At 40.1% G+C, this 15,961-nt stretch overlaps 1 protein-coding gene and 1 pseudogene across 1 annotated transcript in view; one reads left to right on the top strand and one right to left on the bottom strand.

Annotated features, from left to right (window-relative positions):
• Positions 1 to 2,330: 2,330 nt before the first annotated feature.
• The window catches only part of ENTPD7 (ectonucleoside triphosphate diphosphohydrolase 7), a gene marked incomplete at its 5' end in the record, with an annotated part of 30,734 nt that continues 17,103 nt past the window's right edge, over positions 2,331 to 15,961 (bottom strand). The window contains 8 exons of the mRNA XM_068961797.1: positions 2,331 to 2,562; positions 4,390 to 4,551; positions 5,382 to 5,467; positions 7,137 to 7,461; positions 9,578 to 9,744; positions 11,257 to 11,390; positions 11,601 to 11,657; positions 13,510 to 13,613. Of these exons, the coding sequence (XP_068817898.1) occupies positions 2,331 to 2,562; positions 4,390 to 4,551; positions 5,382 to 5,467; positions 7,137 to 7,461; positions 9,578 to 9,744; positions 11,257 to 11,390; positions 11,601 to 11,657; positions 13,510 to 13,613 (1,267 nt within the window). The remainder of the gene's footprint in view (positions 2,563 to 4,389; positions 4,552 to 5,381; positions 5,468 to 7,136; positions 7,462 to 9,577; positions 9,745 to 11,256; positions 11,391 to 11,600; positions 11,658 to 13,509; positions 13,614 to 15,961) is intronic.
• Positions 7,955 to 8,528, top strand: LOC138070502 (receptor-binding cancer antigen expressed on SiSo cells pseudogene; annotated as a pseudogene).

Genomic DNA, 15,961 nt, shown 5'->3' with positions numbered 1-15,961 from the left:
TTTTCTGAGGGGTATGACAAAAACTTGTCCTCATTTTTATACCATGGAACTCAGATGCCTTATTCATTATAATAAAGCCTAGATAAAATAATAAACGATAAAATACACTAAAAAAACCAGACTAATTAAATTATGAATAAGAAATACATTTATATGGAAAGATAAACAAGTATCCTGAGTTTCTCAATTATAAAAAGAATAATACCAATCTGAAAAGTTGTTATGATGATTAAAATAACATACATAAAATTATTAACGGAGTGTCTGGTACATAATCAGTGCTTTGCAAATGGTAGTTATTATCATCATAACCAGGATGAAGAATAACTTAATAAGAGCTTTCAAATTGGACTGATCACTGCCTCCTCCATGCTTCAATTTCATTCTGAGCACACAAATGTGATCACTGTTAGCCAGCTAGGTAGCTTTGGAGAAGATCATTGAGTAGATCACACAAGAAAATAAGAAATCCAAAAACAGTATTTGGAAATGAAGGTGAGGGAAAAGAGTTACCTGAGTAGGCAATGGCTAGCAAAAACATACTATGATGTTATTTATAAGCAGCATTCATAAGGCAAGGGCTCGCTCACAGTACAGACACAAAGATGAGTCAAAAAAAATCAAGGCAACTTAGAAATCTTAAAAATTAAACTGCTGAGACATAAGCCCTAATGAAAAGTTAAAAGTTCTTCCAAAGGAACCTGTAAGACTCTGCTGGATTCATTTTTATCTAATTTGAAAACGATTCAAGACTCATCATCTTTTCACCTACTTTAAGTATACTTACTTTCATCTCAGTTTATTTCCAGGAGGATCTGGATTTATTTTTCTTGGTTTTATGAAGCACTTAACTCCTTTCTACTCTCAGTATGAAATTTATTTTTTAAGAATTCCACTTTTTTTCCTTTAAGTCAAGGACTTTTCCCTTACTCTTGTAATCCTATAACTCAAAGCTGACAAAAAAAGAAAACTATTTTAACTTTGGGAGCATATTCTTAAGCAGGACATTTAAGGCTACACAGAGGAAAGATTAAAGTATAAAGAAGGTTCCATGGGGGATGAGAAAGAAATCCTTGTGCAATTTAAAGGCTAAATGCAGAGAGGAAGCAAAGATCCTGAAGGGTAGTGGATAAAAATGGAATTACTATGGCTTTTCCCCTGTCCCCATTAATGGAAATGCTGTTTATGACTGAGAAATCTCTTAGGAAATATCCTGAAAGTTGCCAGGTGGATTATTAACAGATTTATCTGTCTATTCCAAAGTTTGTGATTTGCTTCTTTTCAAATATTAAACTACTATTTCTCAGAAAAACATTAATAAATAAGAGCTTGGATTTTATTGCCTTGGCCCACTCTCCTGATACTGTTCTTTCCTTCTTTAAAAACAACCCAAATGCATCCCTTCCCAAACTACATATTGATCTCAGCAGTGAAATAAAAGAACTCTTCTTGAATCTTCCCATGTAAGGACTTGTAAAAACAAGCCAAGAGGACAGTGACCAGACAAATCCAGGTCCCCACTCCCCATCCCAGTTTCTCCATCCCTATAAGCACCCTTAAGGCTCAAAAAGAAAAATTAATGCCCAAACAGCCTCAGAGCCACAGAGACATGGAAAAATTTTCAATTCTGGTCATATGAGGCATCAGAAAATATATTGTTAAAATCTTCACTGGACCACTTGTTTAGAAAGGGTTCTAACCTTTTAAAATCTAGTATCAGCAACAGGATGTCAGGGATCTTGAGCCACATCCACAGTGGCTTCTTTGTCGAGTAAGCAGAGAAGTTGTGTTATTTTGGTTGCCTGGAAATTCTTATCTGTTCCGCTGATCTGCAAGAATCTTGGATCCCTATTAAAGGCTGTGGATCTCCACATAAATGATATCTCTGTTACAGAGAAAGAAGGGGCTGCTGCACTTGGTAGAATGTCTTCGGCTTTGAATCAGATGCTCCAAGTTTGGTTTCAGCTAGGCTTTCAGCGTGCCCAATGCTGAACCTCATGCTTAAAGCAAGGGAAGAAAACTCTCGATCCCAGGAGCACACCAGATCTCTCAGATAAAGAAGTAGAAGCATGCTTCAATTGGACTAAAGTTGGTCCCCTTTGTTAGCACCAATCTCTCATTTAGTTCTTCACAGACTAAATTACAGCTTCTCTTCAGAGAAGAGGACCTGGATATTGAGGAGGAATTAAAGTAGATATTGAAGTAGAAATTCCAAGGCCAAATATCCACAAAGTCAGGCAAAGCAGCATCTGAGGCCAGTACCAGAAAGCGGTGGAATTCGATGGGCAGCAGTTCTGGGGTATTTGAGCTTTCCTTGAACCTGCCCAGCCTCATGGCCCGGCCTGTACCCCAATCATGGGCACCACCTCCTCGATCCACAGCAAGTTCAGTGGGGCTGAGGCCCGAGTTTGTCGGTGGTGAATCCGACGTAGCCGCAGAAGGTACAGGATGATGGCCAGGAGCACCACCAGGATACAGGCGAAGAAGAGATAGTGGTTGTAGACGAAGGAGAGACGGAACCAGTTACCATGGGCCTGTCGGACACCTTCCTGCCGTAGATCCCTAAACAAGAAGTTGAAGGTGGAAAGGATTGTTAATTTCAGAGAGAAATATTTATGCTAATTTAAAAGGTCCAGTGGTTTTATCCCGTTTATTCCATCCATGCAAACATGCTATAATACCAGCTCCACAGAGCAAGCAAAGCTGAAACATGTCCCCAGGCCCAGATTCCTCCTGTATCTTCCTTTCCCTGGCCTAGAGGGAGCCTCTACCCCTTCTAAAACCAGGAGACAAAATGAGAAGCCAAAAATGTTAATAGTTAAGACCAAGACTGGTCATCTGTAAAATGTCTTAACAGTGACCCCATACCACCTCAGCCTACACAGTTGGTCAATACGGTACTAATGAGAATAGGGTGGCCCCTGAAACTAGTCAAGAAATCAGAGTATATCTAAGTATTAAAAAAAAAAAGTTGCTATGCTTCCTGAGAGTTTAGGATATATCCAGAGAAAGATGTCACTTAACTAATTGTAATCTGAAGGAAAAATAGAGACATGTAAACCTAAATGCAATGGTCTGTCTATCTAAAAGAGAAGCTCTTCTCTTGTAGTCCAAACACCCAATCCATTTTCATTCTGTTTGACCTGCAGTGTTTTTTTTTAAAAATGTGAATCTCCAAACAGAAAGACTACATATAAAATGTGGACTTCTGGCTTCTATTGATCAAGGAGAGCTGGGAGATGCTGGGACAGCACTTCTGCACGACAGTTATCAGCCTTTTGTTTGGGGCACATGATCTCCAGTTTCCCACTTCTCTCACTCACCTGGCTTGTGACAGTATTGAGTTTAAAGAAACAGGCACCAAAGATTAAGAGTTCATCTGAAATAGTCCAGAAGAGAGAGCACCTAAAAATGATCCCAAATATCTTATGGTACATAAGAGCAAGACATCCCCGAAATGCATCTTATGTCCTTTGCCTGGCTCACCCAAAAGCCATCCATGTCAATGACATGATCTCGAGAGTGATTTTGGCCACCAAGAAAGACTGCTGTATAGGAACAGCATACACTAGTTCTTTAGTCAGATGTGAGATCAAATCAGTCAATCCTAAAGGAAATCAGTCCTGAATATTCATTGGAAGGACTGATGCTGATGCTGAAGCTCCAGTACTTTGGCCACCTGATGCGAAGAGCCAACTCATTGGAAAAGACCCTGATGTGGGGAAATAAGAGAAGGCAGGAGGAAAAAAGGATAACACAGGACAAGATGGTTAGATGGCATCGCTGACTCAATGGACATGAGTTTGAGCAAGTTCTGGGAGATGGTGAAAGACAGAGAAGTCTGGCGTACTGCAGTCCATGGCGTCACAAACAGTCGGACACGACCGAACAACGAGTCAGAGATAGTTTCAGAGTAACTTTAGTTCATCAGTCAGTATCTTAGAAGTTGTTTATGAGAGCTCAATTATAAAGACTGATTTGTTGTAGATAAAGAAAATTGAATTCCTGGGAATTCCCTGGCAGTCCAGTGGTTAGGACTTGGCGCTTTCACTGCCAAGGACAGGGCGTGGGTTGGATCCGTGGTTACTAAGATCCCACAAGTCATGCAGCAAACCAGGGGAAAAAGTAAAAAATTACTGAATTCCCGACATTACAAAGAAGAACAGACTCCAGACCAATAATTCTCAAGACTTCCTTCTGTTTCAACATATGTGGTAAGTAACAGCAGTTTCACATGGCAGTAATAAGGGGAATTTGGATGTTTTTTGTTTCTCTTTTTGAGGGAGCGGTCACTTAAGAAACCTATTTTGAAAAAAAAAAAAAAAGAAACCTATTTTGAGGCACCAACTACCATCCTCTAAGCTCAAGATTCTTGGTCAGTCCACTTACCTGAGTGGTAAGAAGCGTGTCTTATACAGAATGGCTCCCAGCGTCCACTGAACCTCTCGGTCATAGACCAGCTGTGCTGTCTGCAGATTTGGATAGTCATAGGGAAAGTGGAATCCTTCATGAAGAACTTGGTACATCCAAGCCGACTTAAAACACTGATATCTGTGTGAAAAAAATAATTTTTTAAAGGAAGAAAAAGAAAAAAAAAAACCTAATGCTTTATGCATATTCTCACTGTCAAAAAGACCCCTCTCTCCCCATTTCACCTTCCTCACCTCTAGGTGGAGCCAAATCTGAGCCTACCTTATCTTCAAGTTGACTGCAAATGTGAGGCACACCTCCAAGCAAGGCAACAACTCTACTGTGACTGCTTTTCTTTTGCTTTCTTTTTCCCCCTAACAACCTTTACCTTCAGAGAGCACATTGAAATATCTACAAATGTAATTATATGATGTTTGGGATTCGTTTCAAAAGAACCAATTTGTGGGGTAGGAAAATAGATGAAATAAGAAGGGCTGGGAGTTGACAGCTGATAGAAGAGAAGCTGGGTGACAGGTACTCAGGAGTTCATTATACTGTTCTATTTTCGTTTAAAATTTTTAACTAAAACATTTACAAAATGGGAGGACTGATGAGCCAAACTGGCAAAATATTGACATTTATTGAAACTAGGTGACTGTTACACGCCTGTTTCTGTTACTGTTCTACTTTTCTGCATGTTTGACATTTTAATAAAAATGTAAAACTAAAAAGACCACCACTTTTGATTCCAAACCACTTGGAGGGAACACTTTTTGGTCATCACCAGTCTGTCTCCCTTGGCTTCAGTAAAGTAAGTTCACTATTTTGGCCTCTACCCTTCAGAAAATCAAAATCTAAAATAACCAAATTCTCTTTCAGTGTAAATCCAATCTGTACTATCACTCACTCTCTCTCACTCATTGTTCATACATTGTAAGGCCACACCTAAAGGAGAAAAGGAAGTTACTTACTTGAGTCGATGCTCATCTGCATGTGATGAAAAGAGGCCATTCTTGAATCTCTGAGTGAGTACTGACCAAGCCATGCCACAGTACTCCTGGAACAAACAGAGAAATGATGCAACATGAAATGGGAGGTAAACTCTGTAATTCCCCTACAGTCAGTTTTCCATTTCCAAAGTTACTTGTGGGTTATTAGTTAACAGGAAAACAGAAATGGTATATTCAGTCATTTAACACTGTGCCAGGTCCTGGGCAAGGCAAGTCCTTGAACTCAGGCCACTAGGTGACTTGAGTGGCGTAGGAATACTCCTTTTTATTCCTATTGCCTCCATGTCCATACAAAGCCAGCCTGACATGCCTCCTGAGCCTCTTAAGCTTTAGAGATGGGTAAGGTTAGGACTGGGAGTAGCAACATCAAAAGCCAAAGACAGCTTCATTCTACCCTATATACAACTGACATGAACAAGTCAAACAGATGGAACAGAATGGTCAAACATCTATCACTGGCCTGTCTCCTTCTAATTCTCACCAAAGGAATCATTCCTTTTGGTTTGTTTAATAAACTAGTATTTCCTGAATGTCTACTTTGTGGCTCTAGCAGTGAATAAAACAAAAATTTCTATTTTTATGAAGCTTACCTTCTAGTGGGGGGGGGGGCAGACAATAACCAAATATACATGCATACATACATACATATACACACATATATACAAAGAGTGTGTTAGATAACATAAGTGCTCATGGGAAAGATAATAAAGCAGGAAAGGGAAAAGGGTACTATTGGGGAGGCCTACAATTCTGCACAGGATGGCCAAGGAAAATGTCACTGGGAAAATTAACAGTTGAGTCAAGGTTAAAAAAAAAAAAAAAGAACAAAATCATCTTTACCCTGAGAAAGAGAACATATTAAGCCACTAGCAGTTTGGGCAAGTAATAACTTGAGTCCTATGGTGTTCAAGGGAAAAGGATTTGAAGAAATTTTAAAATGAGAAAGATTCAGGCCATGGACAGTTAGGGAACGTTGGAAAGGAAAGGAAATATGACAGTATTCCTGGAGGCTAGAGAGGAAAGGGCAAACACAAACCAGGCTTTCCTCAATATTTCTTAGGAACTGCCTTTAGGGAACAGAACAATACATATACTACATATATTATTTCTTCTGAAAGCCCTTATACTAAGAGAAATTGAAGAAGACAGAGGGAGGGGACAGATCTCCCCATAAGTTTTTCTGCTAAAAGAGAAAAATATTCAAAAATGAAAAAGAGACGAGTCCAAATTGAACAGGAACTGTGGAATACTAGCTAAACTTTTACCTGTCCATACTGGCCTCTTAAAAGCTCAAGGTAAGAAAACAAAAGTGGACTTGCCCATCTGTGTGACATCATCTCCAAAAGCATTTACACCTGGGAACACCCAGTAAGGGGAAAATATCTGGAGATCACACTTTGCCACAAACATTAACCAAGACTATTGGCAAGCTGGAGGAAAAACCATTAGCCACCATGACAACATTAGATCTGGGTGGTAATTTTGGTAACTGGACACTCATGGAGACCTAAGATTAATTAACTAGCAGGCAGTAGAGCATAGCAGGTTAATTCTCTAAGTTCACCTCCTCATCTGTAAAATAAGGGCTCACAGGGCTCCTGCCAAGAAGCCAGTGAGCTCACACATGCAAAGCCGTTTGCACGGCGTCTGGTACAAAGTTAGGCATCCAATAAATGGCTGCTGCCAGCATGAGTCATTTTATTATTAATAATGTACCTGAGCAGCCTTGGCAAATGTTGGCCCATGGTAGCGGCCACCGATGCGCAACACATCCTCTGTACAGTAAAAGAACTCGGAGAAACCATAGAACTCGCTGTTGTTGAAGTCAATGGGCGACTGGTAGATGCCGTTCAGTGAGGCCTGGCTGGTGTTGGAGCGAGCCAGCAGCGGGCTCAGCATGGCCCCACAAGCCGCCCAGTCCCCTCGTCCTCGGACATGCAGGACCTGACTGTTCCTTTCCACCACATCTGTGAGTCCCACAGGCAGGCAGGGATCCAGAAAAGGATTGTCGGGACTCAGACCTGTCTTGTGGCCCAGCAACCTGTCACAATAACAAAAACAAACAAAACACATCACTACTGCACCCAGCTTCCTCGAAGATGCTTCCCAGAGGTCTTGTTATTCTTCTACATGACAGCCCTAAACACAAGGATGAGCATTATCACTTAGTTGCATCACACGAACTTTTAAATTATGCAAATTCAATTTAGAAAAAGAAAGAGAAATATGGCAGTGATTTTGTTCAGTCTTTTAGTCAACACACATATTTCCCAATATATAGTGAAACTGGAGATGCGAATCTGCTATTCTCCATCTGGGCTTCATTACCACTTGCCTCTTAAAAGTGAAAAGATTTCACCATGCTGATCACAGTTCTAATGTTTCAAGAGACAACTGGAAGGAGGTGAAGTGGGAAGGGCTAGGACTGTCCTGAGGACAGTCCCTGGCAGTGGTGCAGTGGTGATTGATGGCAACAGTGACCCAGGACATGCCCAGCTCTGCGGGGGAGGGAGGGCCAAGTTTTGATTCCCACAATGGCCATCACACAGCTCTGGTTATTTCAAGTCTGTACTTGTCTAGCAATAAGAGATTAATATGCAGATCTGGCCAAAGGTGGAAATTAAGTGCAGACCAAATACAACTGTAGTTTGCCAAATACAATGAACTATTCATCAATTCCTAAGACAACTGTGGATGAAGATCCACACACACGTGTAAAGGCTGAAGGACGGAATGTGGCAACACAACAAAATGCTTTGGAACAAGCGGAGCCTGTTTTGAGGATGTGACACCACCTATAAGGAAAGCTCAGAAAATTATCAAAAAGAGAGAAACATTAAGTTTTAACATCGTAGGAAGCACAGGTTTCTCTATACATTAGCAGCTTCACAAGATGAGTAATCAGTCTTCTGAATTAGCTAACTTAGATACATAATGAGAAAAAACTGACGCATGAGAAGATGATGATGCAGGCCTGTTCTGAAGCAGCAGAGAACAGCAGGCAGATATAAAGGAGGAGCAAAACAACAAAGGAAGAAAACGGAAAAGGAAGCACAGGAGCTAATGAAGAAGGACCAAAACAAAATTGGTGTGAAACTTCCACTGTAATTGTTCTTCAGATACCACGGTGCTAATGGGAGCCATCTGAGCTCTAGGCCAAGCAACATTTGTATGGAGGCCTGGATACGTAAGAGTATCTTCAGAACACAAACACGCTGCTTGATTTTAATGCATTCATCAATCATCCGAATAACAGACTTCTCGCAAAGCACCCTGAACTCTTAGGAGCTGAGACTCAGAAAAACAAAAAAGACTTGAGACAATATTTTGTCTAACACACTCCCTGTATAAGACAATTGATTGCTGTAGAGAAACGATTACAAATGGGATACACCAGTACCTTTTCAAGCTATTGTTTCCAGCTAAACAAATGGGGGTGAATAGTTTCATGGTGGAAAAGAACTCTGTTCTCTATTATGCTGTCCTTTAATGGGCATGATGATACAAAGAATTTTAAATACTAAAAACCCCACAACTATATTATACTATGGTTTAAATACTTCATCTGGCACACAAATGAAGAATCAGTGATCAGTCCAATGCTGGAGGAAAAAGTGTCTACTCTGGACTTAGAGAATATTTTATGCACGCTATGGAATCTTTAAGTCCTACATAAAAGGCAACTCTACTGTAATTCGGCAAACAGATTCTGAGCACTTCCATGTGGAAGAAACTTCTGGAAGCTATGTTATACTACACAATTTAAACTTAATTGATCTCACTTATCCTGTGATGCCATGTCTGAAGATGGGCATAGCAAGAAGTCACTGCAATAAGCCACTGTGCTTTTCTAAGTCCTAATAACAAAGATTAGAAGGCACTCCGATGAAGATCAAATGGGACTACTAATAGACATGCTCCGAGAGACAGTGATGGACAGGGAAGCCTGGTGTGCTGCAGTCCATGGGGTCGCAAAGAGCTGGGCACAAATGAGCGACTGAACGACAACACAAAGCTACCCCACTGGCAGGGGTGGCGAGGAAGGAGGAAGCAAGGACATATCTATCAATATCTTGGTAGGATATAACCATTTCTCCCAAATATCTGCAGCCTGCCAACATTCTATTTCAGAATCACAGATCCCATGTCAAGCATACCTGTTCTTGTTAAGAGTTTCATTCAATACAAGATCTTCATAGCGCTGCCGGGCAAAGTTGCCCCCAAAACCCAGAAAGGTCGTGACATAAACCCTATACACGTGTTCAGTGTGTTGCACATCACAGCCCAGGTTGAACTCAGCTAGCAAGATCTTCGCAGCTTCTTCCTGTGATATGATGTAAAAGAAATTTTAGTTTTGATTTCTAGAAAGGTATGACATTGCTAATACACCAGGTTTCATTTGCTATGACTACTCTTTAAGACATTTTGTGTTAATAGCATTCTTTCATCTTCATAGAGCTATTTTAAACAAAGACATAAAATGACCCTAACCTTGTCACATGATTAACATAGTCACGAAATTCAGAGCTGGTGACTTTTAGAGTTTAATTATTACACAGATGATGAAACTTAAACCCGTATGACCGCCCTACTCAAAAAAGTTTGCTTGTTCCTTACTATCTACAGATAAAAAAGCCAAATCCCCTAGCATGGCTCCCAAAACTCCTCATGATTTAACTTTATCTTATCACTTCCCAGCATTCCCTATTACCACACTTAAAAACCCCATACTACAACAGGCTATTCATAATTCCCTGGACATTCTGGGCTCTTTGCTGTTTTTTCTGTGCTTTTGTGCATACTGTCACCTCCGTACAGATGGCCTTCCCTTAACCTCCACTATGCAAAGGGCTGCTATCATCCAAGGACCAGGTAAATACCTTCCTTTCCATGAAGGCAGCATGGAAGGCACCTACTCAAGCCTTTGTGAATGTGGTTGACGCTGTCAGTGCCCACACTGCCGTGGCTCTCCGTTTAGACCCAAGATGCTCAACCAGAGGTGATTTTGCACCGCCAGGGGCAACTGGCAGTGTCTGAAGACACTTTTACTTGTCAAAACTGAGAGTTTGGGGGATATAGGGGCATTATGACATCTGATAGAGGCCAAGGATGCTGTGAAATATCATAAAATGCACCAGACAACCTTCCACAACAAAGACTTATTCAGCCCAAAATGCCAACTGTGCCAATGATGAGAAACCCCAGTTTAGATCAAATTATAGAACTGTCGTGGTCTGCCTGTTATCACAGGCTGTCTCCACTGATAGATCACAAGCTTTGGGGGCAGTGTAACATGTCTTATGTCTTGCACATACTAGGTGCTGAAAAATGTTTTATTTCTTTTTCTTCTGAATGATAAAACTTCTCCCTCAAAATGCATTCTTTACATTCTAGTAAGGCAAGGAATAACAAGCACAAGATGGAATTCCATCTAAAAGAAAGGGAATAACATCTAATGAATAAGTATTTTTCAAATACTGTACTCTGGGATTTATATTATCATGTTTAATCCTCAGGCAACTCTTCCAGATAAGTAGTATAATTATAATAGCTAAAATGTATTAAGCTTTTATTACATGTTGGGCAGCTTGTTAAGTACTTTATACAAGTGGTATTATTTCATACTCACAACTTTATGAAATAGATAACTACTATTCTCTTTTTACACATGAGGAAACTGAGGCTCAGAGAGGTAACTGACCCAAGATTACACAAGCCAACAATGATCTGAAGCAATATATGGACCTAGGACAGTCGGTCTAAGTCAAAACATAGTGCCCTTCCTTCTCAAAGATGGGCATTCCTAGCAACTGAATTTCCCCAAAAAGTAAAATACCTCTTGTGGAGAAAGGACAGAAGTTGAGGCAGGAACTTCATAAGCAATTTGGAGAGAGGCTCCTCCCATATCCAGTATCCCTACTGTCCTTCTGCGTCCTGTCACCAATTCCTGGGGAGCCTCAGCATCAGCTTCTGAAATAAATGAGGTAAGTTAAAAAGCAATAAAAGAAAGCAAATTGGGACTGAAATAAATGAGGAAAGTTAAAAAGCAATAAAAGAAGCATGTTAAGTTTTGAAAAAAGAAGGAAAAAAGAAATCAGAATTAGCACTTACATGCTAGTGATTGGTTATGACATAAATCTTCAGCCCTTAGTACTGTCTTAAGAAGACAGTATCACTCACCATCTTCATGGTCGAATCTTCCCAAAACAAAGTTGATTCCAATCCATGCATAAACCCCTAAGTAAGAAACATAAAAGCCCTTGCTTAATTCTCTACTGTAATAGCATGTGTACATCTCTCCACAGCTGCTCTTTCCCCCTTTTCCTGGGAAAAAAGTGATCATAGTATTTTATTCCACACTCTTAGTGTATGAATTTAAAATTTTTTATCTGGTGATGTTTTTCCCTTTTAAAACTATTTGCATTTTCTAAATTTCCTATAATGAATAGGAATTAATGTGTAAAAATAAATAAAAGATGTAAATCTTGGGAGTTTTAGCTCTGGGCCAGACAGAATTAATTAACCACACTCGCCCTGTCGCCCCACTGAATAAAGTATAAACTCTGGACAGAATGTACAGAGCAGCTGTCTGAGGACTCTGAAAGTAAATGACAGAAGGCACGCTGGGGTAGACATGAGACTTTAAAGTACCACCAAAATTGCAGCAAGTTTCCCATTTTCCCCCCTCAGATACTGTCTGGCCTGGACTGAAAACCAGCTTGAAATACAAAACCAGATATGCACAGAAAGAACTACAAGGCCCTGTTTTGGGGTCCAAGGACCAGAAAAGGGGACTCCAAAGGTTCAGAAGGGAGGGCCGGGGGGAGTCCCTTGCTTTCTGAAAAAGGTGGTTCTCTGCTACCCCAGGCAGTCCTGCGTCAGCGCAGGGAGAGGCTGGCCAGATGCCCATCTCTGAGGAGTATGGACCCTTTCTGGCCAGAGGAGCCATGGCCTCAAGAGTTGAGGCAAAGTCCTATTGCTCACTTTTCTCCCTCTGTCCTCCACCATGTAGCCCTGGATACAGATGCAGTCATGGGAAATGCATGGCACACTGGGCAAAGTAAACCCCTGACTTCCTACCGAAGGACCATGAAAGCGAGCTGCAGGGAGCCAGACAGTCTTGGGGAGATAGTGGAGAGTTGGGAATGAGGTGGTGTAGGAATTCCTGGGCTCACATATGTGATCTGACTCTAAACAACATATCAAAGGTTCTGAGAACTGACCTACTGGCTAGTCAATCCATTTGTATGGGCTGTGCCTAGGTGCAGATTGGTCTCTGGCTGGCACACACACAGGACAAATCCTAATCTCAGTGCCAGAATCAAAAGAATCACCGTCCACAGAAAGCAGGTCAGAAGTTCAGGCCTGAACCTAACCAGTCTGCTAAGACAAAAAAATTAACATTCCCTTTATGACTGAAACAAAACCCACGGTCTAACAATGTAATACTCAAAATATCTAGGATACCATATAAAACGACTTGACAAAGAACTAGGAAAATCTCAACCCATAAGGGAAAAAATGCCAACCCTGAGATGACACAGGTGTTGGAACTATCAAATAAGGCAGCTATGAAAAATGTTCAGTCACTCTATTGTGTCTGACTTTTTGCGACCGTTTGGACTGTAGCCTACCAGGTTCCTCTCTGTCTACGGGATTCTCCAGGCAAGAATACTAGAACGGGTTGGCATTTCCTTCTCCAGGGGATCTTCCCGACCCAGGGATTGAACCTGGGTTTCCTGCACTGCAGGCGGACTCTACTGTCTGAGCCACCAGGGAAGCCCCAAGGCAGCTATACAGCCAGGACATAAGAGCAGTCTTCCAGTGAATAGAAAGAGCCTCAGCAAAAAAACGGAGTGAAACCTAATGGGAATTTTAGGACTGAAAAATGTAAAACTGAGATTGAAAAAGGTGAATCTGTTCCTCAATGTGAACTGCAACTAGAAGACAAACAATTTTCTGTTTTTCAAGAAACGGAAATATAATTCATCATAGAAGGCACATTTGGGCAACATGACACTACGCATGCAACTCCCCCCCCAAAGCTACAAACCCTAAGCGCAAGCTTTCACTGCTCAAGGCCCAGTACCTTCTTGCTTTCCAGAGATCACTTCTGCCTGAGACTGAGAAAAGAGGAAGTCAAACTCCAGAGGTAAATCTTTCACTAGATCAGCCAAGATAGCCAACTGCTTCCTGCAAGAAAGAACCAAAAAAACAAAAAAAAAGCCCTAAGAGTTAATGGTTAAACCCTCTTCTCACAAACAGCCTTGACTTGACCTTCTACTTAGCCTTATTAGACCCCACTGTTCACCGACCCAAGCCACTTGATCCTTGCTTCGGTTTGGTACCCCCTTCAATTTCAAAGTCTTAAAATTACTCAAAAGCATAGCCTCCCTCTTAAAAGGCAATATGGTAACAGTAATACTTATCTTTCATATAATGCTACAATTCAAAAAGTATTAAAGATAAGACTATGGTTCTATGCCTCTCACAGGCTAAGTATGGATAAGCTGCAGGAAACTGGAGCACAGTTTCATAATCTATAAAATAAACGTAATTACACTATTCCTAACCACCATGAAAGAAGGCTGCTAAATTGAGGAACACACTCTCATCCTCAGATCTTACATAACACAGAAACACATCACCACACAGGAAGAAGACTTTGGCCCACAAGTTTTTATATGATGCTTTACATAAACTCTTAAATTTCCTTTTCCATATTTCAAGGGTTGATTTTATCTTCATAAAAATCTTATCATTTGAAAAAGCCAGAGTAGGATCAAAATCCAAAGGTCATACTTTGGGGATGATGCTTGAAGCTTAGTATCTACAGGGCCATTCTGTCCTCTAAAGTTTTATGTTATTAGTATGATCAGGTAAGGACAAGCAAAGAAACAAAGCTAGAAGTAGTAATATGAATCTAGAGACAATGCTGGTTGAAAATAAGAGTAATTATCTTGGATTTTAAAAATTACTCATTACAGAAATATTCTGCTGGTTATACTGGTTGTCAACATGACTTGGTAAAGAATGTTATTAGCCCTTGAAAGTGAAAATTATATTTAAAGTAACTTCCCAAGATAATGTCAAGCATAGTTTCTAAAAAGCTCGTTGTTATATACAATAAATTTTAAAGATAAAAACTTCATAGAGGGAACAAGAAGTGCTATTTTTGCCATTCTTTCTGAATATGCTTCAGTAAGCATACCCAAAGACGATACCAAAGAACACCCAAATATCCAAAGGCTTGCTGGTCTGGTGATGATGTTGAAGAATGGGCACCAACACACTCTGCTGTTTGAAATGTACATTACTGGTAGAATCTTTCTAAAGGGTGATCTGGGACTATGTATCAAAATTGTTAATGTGTTTAAACCTTTGACCTAATAACTGTATTGTAAGACAGCTATTGCAGTAAAGTCATCAGACAAGAATACAAAGGAGAAAAATACTGCAGCATTACTTGTAACAGTGAAAAACTGGAAATAATCTAACTGTATGTACATCAGTAGTGACTGGCTAAGTAATTTATGGTATATTCATACAATGTTATAGCATACAGATGTTAAAAGAAATGAGGTCAATTTCTATCTATCTGTATTGACATGAAAAGATTTCGAGTTCCAACAGGTTAGAAAACAGTATATATAATATTATTCCAATTTATGTTAATAAACAAAACACTCTTCATGTATTTCACAGGATAGGACGGAACGTTGGTTTTCTAAAATTCAATGCTGCTTCTTTATTTAAAAAAAAAAATGTCTATGGCAAAATGTTGACAATTGCTCAAGCTGGGTGGTAAGTAAATGGGGAGTCACTACACTGTTCCCTCTACTTCTATATATATTTGAAATTTCCCATAATTAAGTTTTTTTCTTATCACTTTACAATTTTCTTATAATATCACTCCGTAGTTCTTTAAAGCTATTTCTATTACAAAATAAAAAGGCAGTAGAATAAATTCTATTAGTTTAGGCCTTTGGCAAAGAAATAAAACATCCTGCTAATAAATCCAAAATACAGTACAGGTGATCCACCCCCATTTTGAATATTTCTCACAAATACAAATAAGTAACAAAGTATTAATTATATATAACAGGTTCTTGGAGGGATTGTTACACTTATGTCAACAACTATAGCTACCTTAGAGGTTTCATAAGCCCAGGATAGATCTAGGTATTATTAAAAGAGGTGATCAAAAAAGAAGTTAAAGGCAAGTTCTTTACAAATGCTTAAGATAAAATAAATATTAATATTCAGAGCTCCATGATGACAGAGAACATCTTAGACAAATGGGGTGGAGCTAATGGGGTGGTTTTGTTTAAATAGAAACTTCTCTGAGGAAAGGATGGGCAGTGCCAGCAGATGGGGCAATCCTCTCCTTTGCTCCACTTTGCTCACAAAATGTGGCCAAATCTTTGCCCTGCTGGTTGGCTCTGCCTTTCTGACCTCTGAGTCAGCTTTTCCTCTGGCCCGCCAACCTCCTTCCTGGTTTGTGAGACCTCAGTCCATTCACGGAACCCATGATATGGCAC

The sequence above is a fragment of the Capricornis sumatraensis genome, chromosome 23, assembly GCF_032405125.1.
Source record: "Capricornis sumatraensis isolate serow.1 chromosome 23, serow.2, whole genome shotgun sequence".
Lineage (NCBI taxonomy): Eukaryota > Metazoa > Chordata > Mammalia > Artiodactyla > Bovidae > Capricornis > Capricornis sumatraensis.
Note: the sequence above shows the minus strand (reverse complement) of the source record. Positions and strands in the feature narration are given on the sequence as shown.